Source organism: Falco naumanni, chromosome 8 (assembly GCF_017639655.2).
Source record: "Falco naumanni isolate bFalNau1 chromosome 8, bFalNau1.pat, whole genome shotgun sequence".
Classification (NCBI taxonomy): Eukaryota; Metazoa; Chordata; class Aves; order Falconiformes; family Falconidae; genus Falco; species Falco naumanni.
Genome location: NC_054061.1, coordinates 24,591,859 through 24,606,625, shown reverse-complemented (window position 1 = coordinate 24,606,625; position 14,767 = coordinate 24,591,859). Strand labels below are relative to the sequence as shown.

General features: G+C 44.6%; 1 protein-coding gene across 1 annotated transcript in view; it reads left to right on the top strand.

Annotated features, from left to right (window-relative positions):
* Window positions 1–14,767, top strand: part of KIF5C (kinesin family member 5C) — an 85,401-nt gene that overhangs the window by 14,883 nt on the left and 55,751 nt on the right. Inside the window, exon 2 of the mRNA XM_040602928.1 lies at window positions 11,221–11,311. Within this exon, the coding sequence (XP_040458862.1) occupies window positions 11,221–11,311 (91 nt within the window). The remainder of the gene's footprint in view (window positions 1–11,220; window positions 11,312–14,767) is intronic.

The following is a 14,767-nucleotide window of genomic DNA, read 5'->3' as shown; positions in this document are numbered from 1 at the left end:
GGAAACTGGGCAAATTCAGAGTAGAATCAAGGTAAAAAAAATCAATGGAAGTGTTATCAGAGAGAAAGGAGGTCAGCGATTTTATAGCTGGAATCAAACGGCAATGAAACGCAGCAGTTCCTGTGCATTCCTTCCTGGAAGATGTAACCTTGCTCCGTGTTCTTATTAAATAAGATTTAGTGGGGCCTGGCAGCAGTGGCTGTGCCCCCGGTGCCGCCACGCCAGAACAGCGAGAAATGGCGGATGCGCAGGAGCTCACCAAAATGGCTGCACTCGTGCATGAGGCCTGTGTGCCGTGAGCGCTGTTCGCTGCCCATGTTTGAAGAGGTTTGTTGCCAGGAGCAACTTGTCTGCATTACTCTGTGACAGGGTGATTCCTCTGCCTGCTTCGACATCTGAGCGCCCGTGAAGGCTCTTCCATGCTCACGCTGTGGCTGTGGTTGTGGTAGCTGAGGTGCAGAGCCCAGTATTTCCAGTATACAACGCAAGTCTAGGCTGCCGGCCGTCAGGCTATGAAATGGAAGGTAATGCCGGGGCAGCTGAGCATCAAATATTTCAACAGATAAAACCAGCTACAGCACTGCACTGTTTGCTGCCCTTTCAGTTCTTGTTTTGAGTATGGTTTTTCAATGGAAAAAGTAGAGGGAAGTACAGAAGTAGCGCAGCTGTCATTCCTCTTAATTCTCTGATGTGTTTTCAGTGCATGTGGTTTTAATTACATTGCATGAGAGGAGGCTGGTGCAGACTAGTGATAACATTTCTATTATATTGTGGGCATTTAAATCCTGCTGCAACATCAGGTCAGTTAACACCGGAGCTCCCAGTGCTGCTGGAATTCAGTATCTGTAGTAGAATGAAGCTGGGTTAATTATCGTTGATAATATACGGCAGTGGGTTGGCTTCAGGGGCGGTGGGTTGGCCGATGTAGATAAGGTGCAGCTGGAGCTGGTTCTGGTAAGAGGGTGGGCAGCCAGTGAAGAGAGAGCAGCTGAGGAAGAGACAGGAGGAAGAAGAGGCAGAGAGAAGAGAGACAGTGAGCATGTGTGCATGCTCTGGATGAGGAAAGACTAGGAGAAGGCAGCAGAGGGACTGGCGTGAAGAGTATGCTGGTATGTGATGGTAAAAGACCTTGTTGCAGCCAGCTAGTTTGGAGAGTGCTGCGACAAGTGTCTTTGTTAGTAAATGAGGAAGCGAGTCTTAAGTTGTTACTGGTCTCCCAGTGGATCAGGAAGATGCTTGACCAGCAAGGTGGTGAGGGATGTTTCCTGATCTCTGGGAGTACAGTTGCTCCCATTAGATTATGGACACTGGGTTCTTCCTCACTTGCCTGCCTTGGATGCTGTTACTCTGAGCCTTTGGACACTTTGAGATCTTTCCATTGGTGGGGGCAGAGGGAAATAATCTAAACATACCGATGTTGCTCTTGGTTCTGTGGTTTGCTACCGGTGACAGTGGGAGGAGAGCAAACTTGAGCCTGTTTGGTGAGCTGTGTCCCCACTGTGGCGTGCTGCTGCGCACATAGCGCTTGGCCTGGCACGGGTCTACATGAAGGGAGGCAGCCCGGGGAGCAGAAACGTGCCCGGCTGTGCTCACTGGCTGCTGGGGTCTGGGCTCCATGCTGTTGCAATTGCCAGGGCAGTTTCAAGACCCTCCAGGAGCTCCTCCCTCAGGATTCAGTCGCACAATAAGTGTGTGGCTCTGGATTAATCCCTGGGAGGCCAAGGGAGTACATAGCCCAGCTGCAAATGTGGCCGTTTATGCTTGTGAAATGCTTTCTCTGCAGAACAAATACTGTACAATGCAGGCAGTGGGGTGCAAGTGTCTCACTTGTTTCTTTTTGCCAATATATATCCAGCCTGACAGGACGCTCCGTGATCAATGGTGTAGCTTGTTCTCTGATCCCCTTCAATCCTTGGTTTCGTGGAGCATGCTGAAAAGAAAGCTGTTCTATGGACCAGTGATGCCCTCTTGTTTCATTTTGACCTCTCCTGACCTGAGATGGATTTGAATCTACGACTGACAGTGCTCAGTATCCCATTACTAATCTCCTGAGCCACCCAGTTGCCCCATAAATCTGTAAGTGATATGTTTTACAAAGTGGAGATTAACACAACACTGCCACAGCAGAAATAAGATGTAGTTACGTCTTGAAGCGGGGTTTGTTCATGCTGCGCTTCTCTTCTGTAGGTGGAGCTGAACGTCAGCATCTTATTTGGGACTTGTGTTTCACCAAAACTGCTTTGTTCATGTTTTGAAATATCCACCTGGCTTTTTTTCTTTTTGTTGGAATATTATAAACACTGATGATAGACAGACCCTGCTCTACACACAACTTATTCCTACAGCCCCCTGCCTGTGATGTGGCCTTGTCTGACTCCTCTTCCATTGCTGCTGTACGGAGCTACCTGAGGACAGGTTTTACGCTGCTGTTTCCTGGCTATGAAACTTCTATTTTTGTTAAAAGAAAATCATGGTGTTCTTAAATTAAAAACCCAAGTACTTTAAACCCAATTTTGAAGTATTGCATTTTTACAAAATAGGCGATTAATACATTGTTTTCTTTTTGTTCTCAACTGCTACTAAAATCCCAAGACCTTTAGTTAGAGGAGACTCAGGCTTCTATAATTATGGTACTTTTCTTCCTATTTTCTCCTGCAAAGAATATTTTCTTGTATTTTCTTTCTAAACTGTTAGTTTGCACAGTTTTATATGCAAAAGAAATTATCAAATTCTCTAATCCTATTGATATAAGGGGGTAGGGTATGTTGGCTGAAATGCTGGAGCCTGCAGAGGATGTTTATCTGAAATGCGAGTGGCAACATTTTGAAGTTAATTTAATTAAGCTTCCCGTGCTTTGCTGAAGTAGAATGAGTAGATTGTGACAGCAGCTTCAAATAGGCCTGAAAAGGTCTATTAAGTTAGTTAGGACACGTTAAATTAAATTAGTAGTTATCTGTTACACATAACACAGTGGTGCAAGCTGCCCGAAAGCCAGAGGGATGGTGCTGGGAATGGTGTTGCCCTGTTTCCCCTAGGACCGATAGAGCAGCCTGTGTCGGATTCCTTGCTCTGATGGTTTTATAGCTGTGGGAAAGCAGAGAGGTCTGCTGAACTTACGATCACGTATCCACTTAAAACTTGGTTTTCTGAGAAAAGATGGAAGAAACAATTTTGTGGAAGAAAAGTACAAAAAAGTTTTATCTTGATTTCTTAACGTGGGGTGAAAGACCCAGGAGAGGGGGAGCGATGCACATCTTGAGCTAGTGCTGTACAAAGCACCAAATGAAATTCTTTTTCCCCATGATCTTTAATGCAGCTTCGTCTCTCCAGAGATTAAATTTAACCGCAGGAGGGTAACACCGCTCTCCAAATACCCGGTTTTGTGCTGTTGCATAAGCAGTTAAGTAATTGAGGCCCAAATCTGCACGCTGCTGTGCGGCATGCAGGGCGCTGGTGGGCTGGAAGGACGGTGCTAATCCTGGTGGCATTTGCCTGTGCTGTGCAAGGCGTACCAAAGGATGCGCGGGCTGAGCGCCGCCAGTAACGCGGCACCCACACGCAGTGCCTGGTGCTGCCGGGTGTCCCGTCACTGCCGGGGCAGTGCCCCTGCTGAGGCTGCCTGCACCCGGCTGCCCACGCAGCAATGAGGATAGTGAGGAGCTGGAGGAAGCTGTCTCCTGGGGTCTTTACATCTCCCTGTCCCATTCCTGAGCCGAACAGCACTGGGGAGTCCTGGAAGAGGAGGAGGAGGCGTTCCTTGCCCTCAAGTAAGAAGAGGTCCTGTTTTCTGTGGTGCTGGTGGGTGCTTGCAGCAGGGCTGCAGCCTCCAGCAGCGATGGAGCTCCTGAGCTCCAGGTGCACCAGGGTGCTGCTCCTCCAGCTCTTCACCCTAGCCTTCTTCCTAGATTCGAGGAGTCTGTCAGCCTGCAGTGTATCATCTGCTGGCCAGGCTTGGGGCTGGGAGACAGCTTGCACTGGTTTTTATTTTTGTGACTGGCATTATACGGGTAACATTCCATCTGACAGGCTGAGAAGTGCTAGCGAGGGGTTAGAGCTTTTGCGGGGTCCGTGATGGCTGGAGGCATTGGGTTCATCTTCTCCTCTGGACAGTGGGGACTCGCTTGCACAAGCAATATACAGTAATGGAGGGCTGTGACTCTGAGTACTGCTGTGTCAGAAGCGTTAAAAAATGTTGCTAAATAGTATTATTTAACAGTTGGCATTGTATTGGGAGATCCATATACTTAAAATTCATATAAAGTTGCTTAAAGAGTGCATTTCCCAGGTCATGCATCTAGGTGGAAGAAAAGCTTTAAAACAATATTGTTTATTGTATAAAACTTGGCTTCCTAAATTGCAGATGTATAGCAAAATAAAATAATGCTTTCTGAAAACAGGATTTGTTGCAAGGAGTTAAGGGTTCTTTCTGCTGGGAGTGAAATCTAAAAGTGGATCACTGGCCACAAGCCAAATTCCATCAGTGCCACAGAAATATTCATAAGGCAGATCAATAATTAAGCCTGCTATGCAAAAGTAATGTTGTGTTTGACTCAAATTGCTCTGCAGTGCCTGTTCATACATAAGTGTTTGTTTTAATTTATTTTCCAACTGAGTTTTAGGATTATTACCAAGATTTAAGAATTTATTTTTAACAACTTGGTTTGACTATGTAGCGTATTCAGGTTATTCTGAATAAATTTCCTTTTTTTTTTTTAGCCCAAGTGTTCTGAATTCTCATCCGCTAGGTGAATTGCTACTGCCCCAATGTTTTTAAAGGGCAAGCTAACACAGAAAATGGATAGATGGCAGTAGCATGTCCTTAATTGGTACAGCTGAATAAAGGGAAAGCATAATTAAATTTAAAATGTTTTGCTAACATGCATTATTTTTTCTCCTTCTGTCTTTAGTCATGTTTTCAATTCTCACTTGGAATAGATGACTTCAGGAGAATGGGTTAGATTCTGTTTATTTCTTGCGCTTAATCAGCAAAGTAGTAACAACCTTGTAATTGCAGAATCTCTAACTTGTGGGGAAAAGAAGACCTTCTATCTAGCAAGTTCTGTCTAACTCCAGGGGGAATTTGCAGGGCCAGCTAATTATCCCACTTGTGAATGTAACAAGCTTGATGCAGCATTCAGTAAACGTGGCCTCTACATTTTCAAAGGGAGTAAAGACTTTAATTCCTACTCCTATAGGCTGGAGGGAAGAAATGTGTTTTATGTTACCTTCTAAGGGAGAAACTCAGTGCTGCGGGAAGAATGTGCTTTGACTGAAAAATTGAATTGCCGCTGGTAATAGTTTACTTTCTGCTCTTTGAAAAATTCTGTCTTCCAGGTCTATGATTATATATCTTTTATTTATAAAACTTCTCCTACAAGAGCACTTGTGGTAGTGAAAACTAGCTGGGAAATAATTTCCCATTAATTAAGCTCCTGCATATGACATGATTCTTTTACCTGTATATTTAATCATTGTATGTACTGGCAGTGGCATCTTGCACAGTGTGTTAAACACACTCATAACATTCTTTCCAACTGCATCAACAAAACTCTTTGACTTGAATAGAGAGCCAGGATAACGACAGAGTTTCAGCAGAGTCATGGTTTGTCAAACGATCCATCTGATAAAACAGTGCCAAATCACATGGCTCAGTTTGTTTCTGCAGGGACCAAAAGTGTTCCCGAGCTGTTGGCTGATGATGGCGTGATTGATGCACCCCTTTTACAGGGATAAAGGGGATGCCTTTGTTTGACCAGGCTGTGGAGAAAAGAGCATTCCTGCCTTCTGAGTGGACAAAGTACTAAGGTGAATGAGAGGGACCCTGTGTACGTGGTCTGTCTGCCTGTTTCTTGGCTGTTGGGAACAGCCAAATCCAGCAGCCTGGCAGAGGTGAGGCTGAGCCCCTTTCCAGACCTCCTTGCACAGAGATGCAGCTGGCATCACAGGCACATGGACCTTGTAACCTGTGGTCCCACTTCAGTTGCTGGTGCTTAGACCCCCATACACATGCATGCACACAGAATGAACTCCCTCACCCAGGAAGAGAGTTAGAAAGGAATTTAGACAGAAGATATGACTGTACTGAACAGGTGTGGGGCACAGCTGGGCAAGCACAGTGACCAGCAGCCTGCTTACATGGCTAGTGTTTTTGTCCCTTCATCCCATGTTTGTTCCTCCTCAAATCACCTGCATCCCTCCCTTTCCTTGCCTTTGTCCTCCCCTAGTCATCCCCTAATGTTATTTCCCTGCATCCCATTATGTGTGCTGTACCCCTAAGCAGTCTGAAAGGTGATCCTTGGAGCCGACTCAACAGCTTTCACACCTGGACCTGGGGCAGATGCTCTCCAGGGACGTTGGCTCCTTGGCAGGAGCCCTGTCAGGGTACCTCGTCCTGGAGCCTGGCATTCAGGGCCCCTGCCTGCCTCTGTGCTTCTGTACTGCTTGGGACGTGTGGAGATGAGCCTTGGATTGACTGATGGATGGTTTTCTGTCTTTTAAAAATGAATGCATGACCTCTTCTTGAGTCTTGTTCAAAACTATGTCCTCTTTCAGGATGTAGTAGCATCGTGTTTTGCAGGCAAGTATGAATGAGTTTCACCCCATCGGCAGAGCTTGGATGTTTGGGGTGAGAACTGCACCAGGCTTATTCACAACTGCCAGTCATCGTGTAACTTGCTCACAGCTGTTGTGTGCTCAAGCAGAACAAACTTGCATCTGTCCTGGGAGAAATCTGGATGGTATCTCTAATTCTAGGGGATGGTTTCAGGCTATAATCCCTCATCAGGCTCAAATGTCTCCTTACAGCCCCCAAAAAGCAAAGAAACCCAGCAGTCTGTATGCTCTCTTCCTTTCAATTGTAACAATTATATCTAAGCTACGTGCTGGCTGTTGGAAATTCTGTTATAAGCCATCACCTTACCTGTGGTTTTTTTAGAAGGTGCTTTGGGGATGGACCTTGGACTGTGGATTCTGCCTCTGAGCTCAGATGCCTGAAAGTCGGGCGTCCTCTAGCTTAGCATCATAACCTGCAGATACACAGGTGGAGTTGATGCTGAACATCTGTCTGAAGATCACAGGGAATTAATCATGAAATTGCATTAAGGCTCCTAACTCTTCTCATGCAGCTCTAGGCACTGAGCACTTCTCATTTCCCGTCTTATGTGGAATTTAGAAGAGTTGACGTTTATATTTTATTTTTTTTAAACAGGAAATATATTTTGTTACCTTTAATTGAGACTGCATTAGCTTCTAATGATAGTACTGCTCTGTGATGTTGCTTGTAAAATGATGGGTTTGGTGGCATGTGCATTTATGGTTAAGTTCCTTTTTGTGCTTGTGAAATCCTTTTTTTTTTTTTTTTTTTTTAATGCCAAGATTGTAAACTCAATAGGAATCTTTAAACATTAAGCTGGTGAAATAATAATTGGCAATACATATGAATAGCATATTTCATGCTGCTGAAGGGCCAGAATAGAATCTATCTTACTGTCAATACAACTTCAACAGGAATTGTGTGGGTGGATCGGGGCACTTATCCTAGCCATTAGGCAGCAATGGCATAAGTTAATGGAACAGATTGTCAGGGGGACTGGAGGAAGTAATCGCATAGGAAGGAAGATGTGATTTATGTATGAGAGATAATACACTGCATATAATGACAAAGTTTGACAAATAACGTGTGGAGGAGGTACACAGATAAAACGGAATCAACTCTGAAAATAACACTTTATCTCTCTTTGCTTAGTACTTTCTTGAATAAGCTCTAATAAGGCTGAAATCTTCCTGATGTTGGTATTTAATTCAAGCTGGTTACATTTGAAAAAAACCCAAAACCCAGTTACGTTATTTTTGAAGATGACAGTAGGGGGAAAAGGTACTGCTTGGGAACATGCTAAAAATAAGGTAATGTTCATGATTGCCTACCTTCCCTCTCTGTTTTGGAGCAAAATGTTTGGATCTACCAGCATGTTGCCTTTGTAGGATGGATATGGCTTTTGTTACCTTTGAGGGATGTCTGACAAAAATTAAGAGCTTGTAACAGTACCACTCTCCGAAACAAATAGAAAACAAACAAAAAAATGCAACCCAAACCCATAGTTTTGTGCTGAGGAAAGTCTTCTATCTTAACAGTGTCTTGGTAGCGGAATTGCCACAGCTTTCCCTCAGGCTGGGCATCTTCTCCCAGTCTAAGGTGGTGTGGTCTCCTCCACCCTGTAAGTGAGGGTGAGATTCTGCGGGAGCGTGCAGAGCGGGTCGGTGGGCTGGGGTGCGGGAGCCTGGTGGGAGAGGTGGGGAAAGTCACAGCCTGTCACCAGTGGTGGCAAAAAAAAATAATAAAAATTATAACTGGGAGGCTGGGGGGGGGCATGATGGTGAGGAGGGCTCCAAGGAGAGCTGGTGGGACAGAAGGGTCAGAAAGCTGAACAAGGGGAGTGGGGTGACGCATTTCTCCAACATCAGACCCAAGCAGGAGCTTTGGAACGGAGGAAGAGGGAGGATGGTGAGGAGCCTAAGGAGCTGGGAGTGAAGCTGGCAGTGTAGGGGGGAAGACAGGGCTGGGCAGGATTGAGAGGATTTAGGGCAGAGGAGGAGAGGTGGTAGAGCAGAAGAAGTATAAGTCTGACACGGAAGAGAGACAGAGAGTCTGTGCCCCTCATCATGCTCCCTTTTTGTTGGAAACTCCAGCGTGAGCCTTGAGTTGTCTTTGTGTGAGATCAATGTGGAGGTGAAGCGGAAAAAACCTCCCCCAAAAGCCGTAAGTGCTGCCTGGAAAGTGGAGTGCTCTTGTTTTCTGCAGTTGGTGACAGATGCTTTGTGATCCTTTGCATTCATTTATTTTCTTTTGATGCTAGTGATGAGTGATCCAGTCTTTTAGCTGCCCAGAACAAAAATCTGGAGGAAGAAATTTGACCTGTGTAGCACGTTTGTGAATTGCTGCTTTACATTTGTAACTTTTCAGTTTGGCAGATAAATAACAGTTGCAGCTGGTGTCTCAGCTGTGTGCAGGACAGTTATGATGGAATTGGGTTTTGGGGTGCTCAGACGTTATAGTTGTTGAGAGCTCAGTAGAAGAGCCAGCTTGATTGCACCAGAGCAACGTCTGCCTGGAGTGTCGTGTTTGCATGGGAGGATGATGTACTGGCACTGCTCTCTGCTGCTGTCTCGCTTTGCTTAGCTAATAAGCCTCAGCTCAGGCATGAAGGAAATAAATGGGATAAGTGGGTGGCTGAGAATGTGTGTGTCCGTGTGTTTTTTGGCCTCTTGCATTAGGGCTTACAGTCTAGTGCTTGCAATAAGCAAAACAGGGGTAAGTAGGGGAAAAAGTCCATTTGAGAAATCGTTCCAGAATAGTTACAGCAGGGCTGGGCAGCCCTTCTCATCCTAGGAGCAGCGAGCTTTGCCTAGCTGAGAGCCTCACCATGTGCACTTTGTATAAAGCTGTGGAGAGACAGTTTGGGGTAGGTGCTGGCTGGGCACTCCCAGCAGTCCCACTGCTCCCCCAGGGGCTGCCTTGGTGACGTCAGTTTGAATTGCCCCTTTGGGCTGGTGTCTTACCAAGTGGGGTGCTTGGGTGGCCCAGTGTTCACTCAATGCCAGCACAAGTCCATGAATTATTTGCTAAACAATTTATAAATTGCTGCCTTATCCTTGAGATCCAAAATTCTGGGTTGAAACATGAAGAACGCACGTTGCTGGCAAACACCTCTCTGTCTTGTTTTCCCCCGTGGCTGTTAAGTACCCGAGTTTAAGGAGCAGGCAAGTGTAAGCTTATGATCTGCTTGAAGTAAAATCAAAGTGTGACAAAAATGGCTAATTGAGCGCAGCATTTGAACAGCTGGCTGCAAGTGGCAGGAGTGGCACGTCGACTCAACAGAACAAGACTCCTACATTGGGTAGCCAGCCACCTTGCAATTATCTTTGAAGCCCTTATTATGCTGTTCTTGGAGCAGGTGTCACATCTTTGAAGGGAAATATTACAGGCTTTGATGGAAGATGAGAAAGATGTTACACATCCGCTTAGTGTAACTTTAAATAAAAGAATCGTATTTTAAATGCAAATGCCTTGCTTGTTTTTGAGTTGTAAGGAGCTGAACTGTTGTCTTAAGAATTGATTTGCCTTTTAAGTGTCATGCAAACCTATTTTTAGGATTGCTAATATGCTGTTTCTCTTGTAACCAATTATACTTGCTACGAAGAGGAATCAAAATTTTCTAAAAGTGTATGTGCGGGTTGTGCTACCCTGTGAGTAAGTGTCAGTCGTGGTGTCACCTGGGAACTAGGGCAGCGCAGTGTCTGGTGAGACGGTGGTGATTCACAACCTGGAATGGCCCCAGTTCTGTTCATAACGTCATTTTGGAGCTCTTGCCACATGGCATCTTGTTAGTTGTTGGTGCTAAACATAAAAATCATGACAATTTCTGTATAAAATACAAGCTTAGGGCAACAAAACAGTCTGACTGGGCTGCCTGGTTGGGGTCTCACCTACGGTTTCACCAACTTGCATGTTAGCACAGAAATGAAACCAGGTTATTTCTGCTGAAGGGACACATAGTGTGCTGGAACCAGGCTTGGGCAACCTCAGAGAGGCTATGTCTCCTTCTCTGGAGATATTCAAACCCTCCTGGATGCGGCTCTGCACACTGCTCTAGGAGAGCTTGCTTTAGCTGGGGGCTGCACTAGGTGATCTCCAGAGGTGCCTCCCCACCCTGGCCATTCTGGGATGCTGTGGCCATTCTGGGATGCTGGGACCATGCTGGACCACCCTGCCCTCAGCAGAAGACAGCTCTCAGGACCTTGCAGACTCCTGAGTCTCTTGAGTCTGATTGCTGTTTCTCACACCGCAGCTTTCGCTAGTTTGTAGTAATGAACAGCAAATCTTTCGCAAATATTTAGATGGCTATCCCCCCTTAACTCCCAGGAGAGAGAGAAAATCAACTTTCAGTTGCTGATATTTCAGCTTATTGTTTCCTGCAACTGTAGCTGCTGACCCAAATGTGAACACACAGAAAACATATGCCGCGTTTTATTTGCCAGCTATAGAGAAGATGGTTTTGAAGCACGCAAGATGACACATCTGTTTAGTCAACAAAATATTGTCGTCTCCATTGCACTGAATGGCTTCCTTTGTAGTAAATGCTGCGTTTCAGGATGCCTGTTAAATTGGGTCTGTGAATTGTTTTAAATGTTCTTTATCTTACAGAGTTTCTCTTTTGTTTGCAGCAAGGGAAGCCTTATGTCTTTGATAGAGTGTTACCTCCTAATACAACCCAGGAACAAGTTTATAACGCCTGTGCCAAGCAGATTGTTAAAGGTAGGTGTTGTCTTTGTTTATTCCTGCCTGGGGGGAGGAAAAAAGGTGTTTCCCTGTCCCCTCAAGACTGGATAATAAATGTTTAGTTGTCTGTATGGGAGTTTAATAATTAGTTAACTCCAGTTGTTACCTTTTTTAAGGACTTGCCTGTGAAAACAAAACAAAAAAGCAAAAAAAAAAAACCCCAAACAACAAAACCTAAACACAAAACCCAAGTCAAACAAAGAAAAAGAAGCTGAAGGAATTGGAGTAGCTGTTCCTTACTTGCTCCTTGCATGTGTTACACAAATATTTGCTTTTTGTGTTATATGATAAGCAACAAAAAGCATGTTGTTCATGCAGTGTGAGCCTGTTCAGTGTGGGATGAACACGGAATAGCTCTGTCTTTGACTGGAGGAATTGATGGGCCATTACAGGGGAACGCAGAAGGTGCTGCTTTGGTAGCTGCTTTGCATGCATACAGCTTGCACTTAAAAATGAAATGACAACACAAGTTCCTATTGGCTAGCACCCTATTTGTTTAAAACAAAACCTTCATAAACTGTTGAAATTTCAAGATTTTTAACTTGAGAATCAAACTTTTTGGGTGCAATTTAATTGCCTGCCTTATTTCCCCCACCTCCCAAATTGCCATCAGACCTCTCGCTTGGTTCTGATGCTGGGTAGTCAGTGGCCCTAGAACTGCCACAGCATCCCAGAGGTTACGATGAAGTCATTCCCTGGCCTTGTGTAGTGTCCCTGTGCCCTTCAAGACTTGGTCCTCAGTGTGTGTTTTTAAATCAAGGTATGTGGATGGTAGGAGTGGTGTCAGAGCTGGTCAGAGTTGTGCTTGTATAGCATCGCAAGGTTGCATGTGAAATGCTGTAGAATTTATGTGGCATGAGAGATCTGGGGTTGCTCAGAGGTGCAGGAGCTACTGAAGCAGTGTTGAAGGACTCACCAGAGTTTCAGGCATGCAACTGGATCTGCTGAGAGCTGGTGCGTCCACTGGTGGGGAGAGGTCCCTGGGGTGAGCAGCCCTGCTGCAAACCCTGGGCTCTGTTCTGGAGGAGATAGGCTGGCTCACTCGGACAGCCTCCAACAGACCAACGTGTGTGTTGTTTAGGTGATTGGGAGTGAGGACCAGAAGGTAAATTATTTGATGCTGAAGAGAGGAAACGAGTCATTAGACTTCAGTTGCTGCTTCTCAGTGGGGAGCCTAATTAGGGCAATTCTGACTTCAGAAGAGTGAGCCTTTAATAAAAACTGGTGGGATTGGAGTTGCAGAGCTTAGAAATCATTAGTTGGGGTTGATGACACACCACTCAACCCCTGGAAGTTTGGGAAACTGTTTCAATACTACAGTGTGTGCTAGCAGAAACACAGCACTGTCTGTAGGCTTGCAGAGGGTGTTTATATCCCCTGTGGAAGTTGGTTTCCTCTGAAAATGGTGAGAGAAATAAAATCCCGTTTGAGAGCAATTTGGAAGACCTAAACCAGTGACTAAGCAGTCATTAACCAAATAGAAAAGCAAATACTTTCCAAAATCCTTTTTGAAAATAGAGTTCAAATGTGCTTTTACGTGTGTGTTAACTAAGGCAAGTTTGATGGGGGGGAGGGTGTAGAAGAAAGGAAAAGAGAAATGGGGGGAAAAAAAAGGGAGGGAAAGTGAGAAGGAGAGTGATGGGGAGAGAAAGGGAGAGGGGGAGAGAAGGAGGGAGTGTGCAGCATTACTGGAGTGATGTTCTTGAGCTCTGGACTTCTATTTCCTTAGGTTTATTTTCCAGTGTAAAGCATAATAAAGTGAAGAATGTGAAACGGACTGGGCTGTTTCTGATAGACTGGAACAATGTAATTAACTACATGGAAATATAAGCTGAGTGCATTACGACTTGGAGCACTATTTAAATTTTTTGAGACTTTTTTTAGATAGCTCTTCAAGGTTACCAGTTGTTACCAGTTTTCATTATACTGCCATGAAATGGCTGATGGTTTCATTGTTATTAATGTTATTACAGAAAATGCCAGCTGGCCTAACAGTCTCTAAAACAATGGTTATAATAAGTATGTTGATAGTGAGAACGATCTAAATGATGGTGAGTTTTTTCCGTTAAAGCAATGGCATTAGGTTGAAGTAAACAACTCGGTGACTAAGTCCAAGTATTTCACATTCCAGACGTGAGAAACAAGGAGTGTTCTAGAGGAGGAGAAGCTATCTGTGTGTTACAGGGGTTTGCATCGGGGTGGGTGTGGGATGCTGTTTGAAGGTGCTCCCAAAGGCAGAAGCACCAGTAATGGAAGCATGTGGGAAATCATCATTGGCGCACATGACCACAGGTTGGGAACTTGCATTTGCATTTTTGTAACCAAACTGAGAAATATCAGTAAACCTGACAGGGAACAATAGTGTGTAATTGCCACCACTTTTGCTTTGTTTCCCATCGCTCTCACTTGCCAGAAAACAGCTTTATCTTCTCAGTCTACACAGATGGATGGGCTTTTGCATCTTTCCTACTGTTACATTGAGGGGAGGGAGAATATATAACAGCCCAGGCTGTTGCTGAGCACTGGAGCTGTGAGCACCTTAGTGCACATGTGAACATCTGCACGTTTTTGTGTCCTGTGCGGAGCAGAAAATTTACGATTTTTGGGTGGTGGATTTGCTCTCACTGGGTAGCTTATTGACTTTCTATTCTGGTTACAAATACAGGCCTCAAATGTTGAGTTGCAGAACTAGAAACTTTAGAGATGGAAAAGATAAGTATAGAGTAGAAATTTGGTCATGGAAATGTACTTGTCCTATTCATACTCATCAGGAGAAAGGCCATCTGGCAGCAGTTGACTGGCTGAGTTGTGTAGCTGGCTTTTGTGGGGAGGGTAAATCAAACTTGGAAACATATTAGAGTTGGACCAGGAGTTAGGAAAAGCACCTGGGCGGTTTTTGTTTACTACAAGTTATGTAAAAATCCCAACTGATCTTTCTTCAGTCACTTTCTTGATCTGTGTTTTCCCCTTCTTACCTCGATCCCTCAAGTTTTGTGCAGGCTGTTTCTGTCTGGGACTGTCTCCAGTCAGTTGACAGATGATATGTGAACTATCATAAGGGCGAAGCCTTCCAACAAAAGTAACCTCTTCTGCTGGCGAGACCACTGACTTTTAATTGCAGGTGATGCAAAGGACTTTTTTTTTTTTTTACAGAATAAGGTATCTTTTGCTATTTGGGAAGCTACAGTACTTATCTATGCTTCCTTGGGCATATCTTTGTGTAAATTGGTGCAAATTCTGAGCAGTTTTCTTATGTAACAGCTGATTAATCAGGTCATTTTCCCCCTAGGCTGTGTACCGGTATAGAGCTGACATTGTACCTTGCATTTACCTGAAGATAATAAACCTTTTTTTCTCTTAATTCAAACTGTTTTATTTTTTCCGTTAACAGAGTTTAGTAAAAAGAGGAAATAATAGTAATAAACTCTTAGA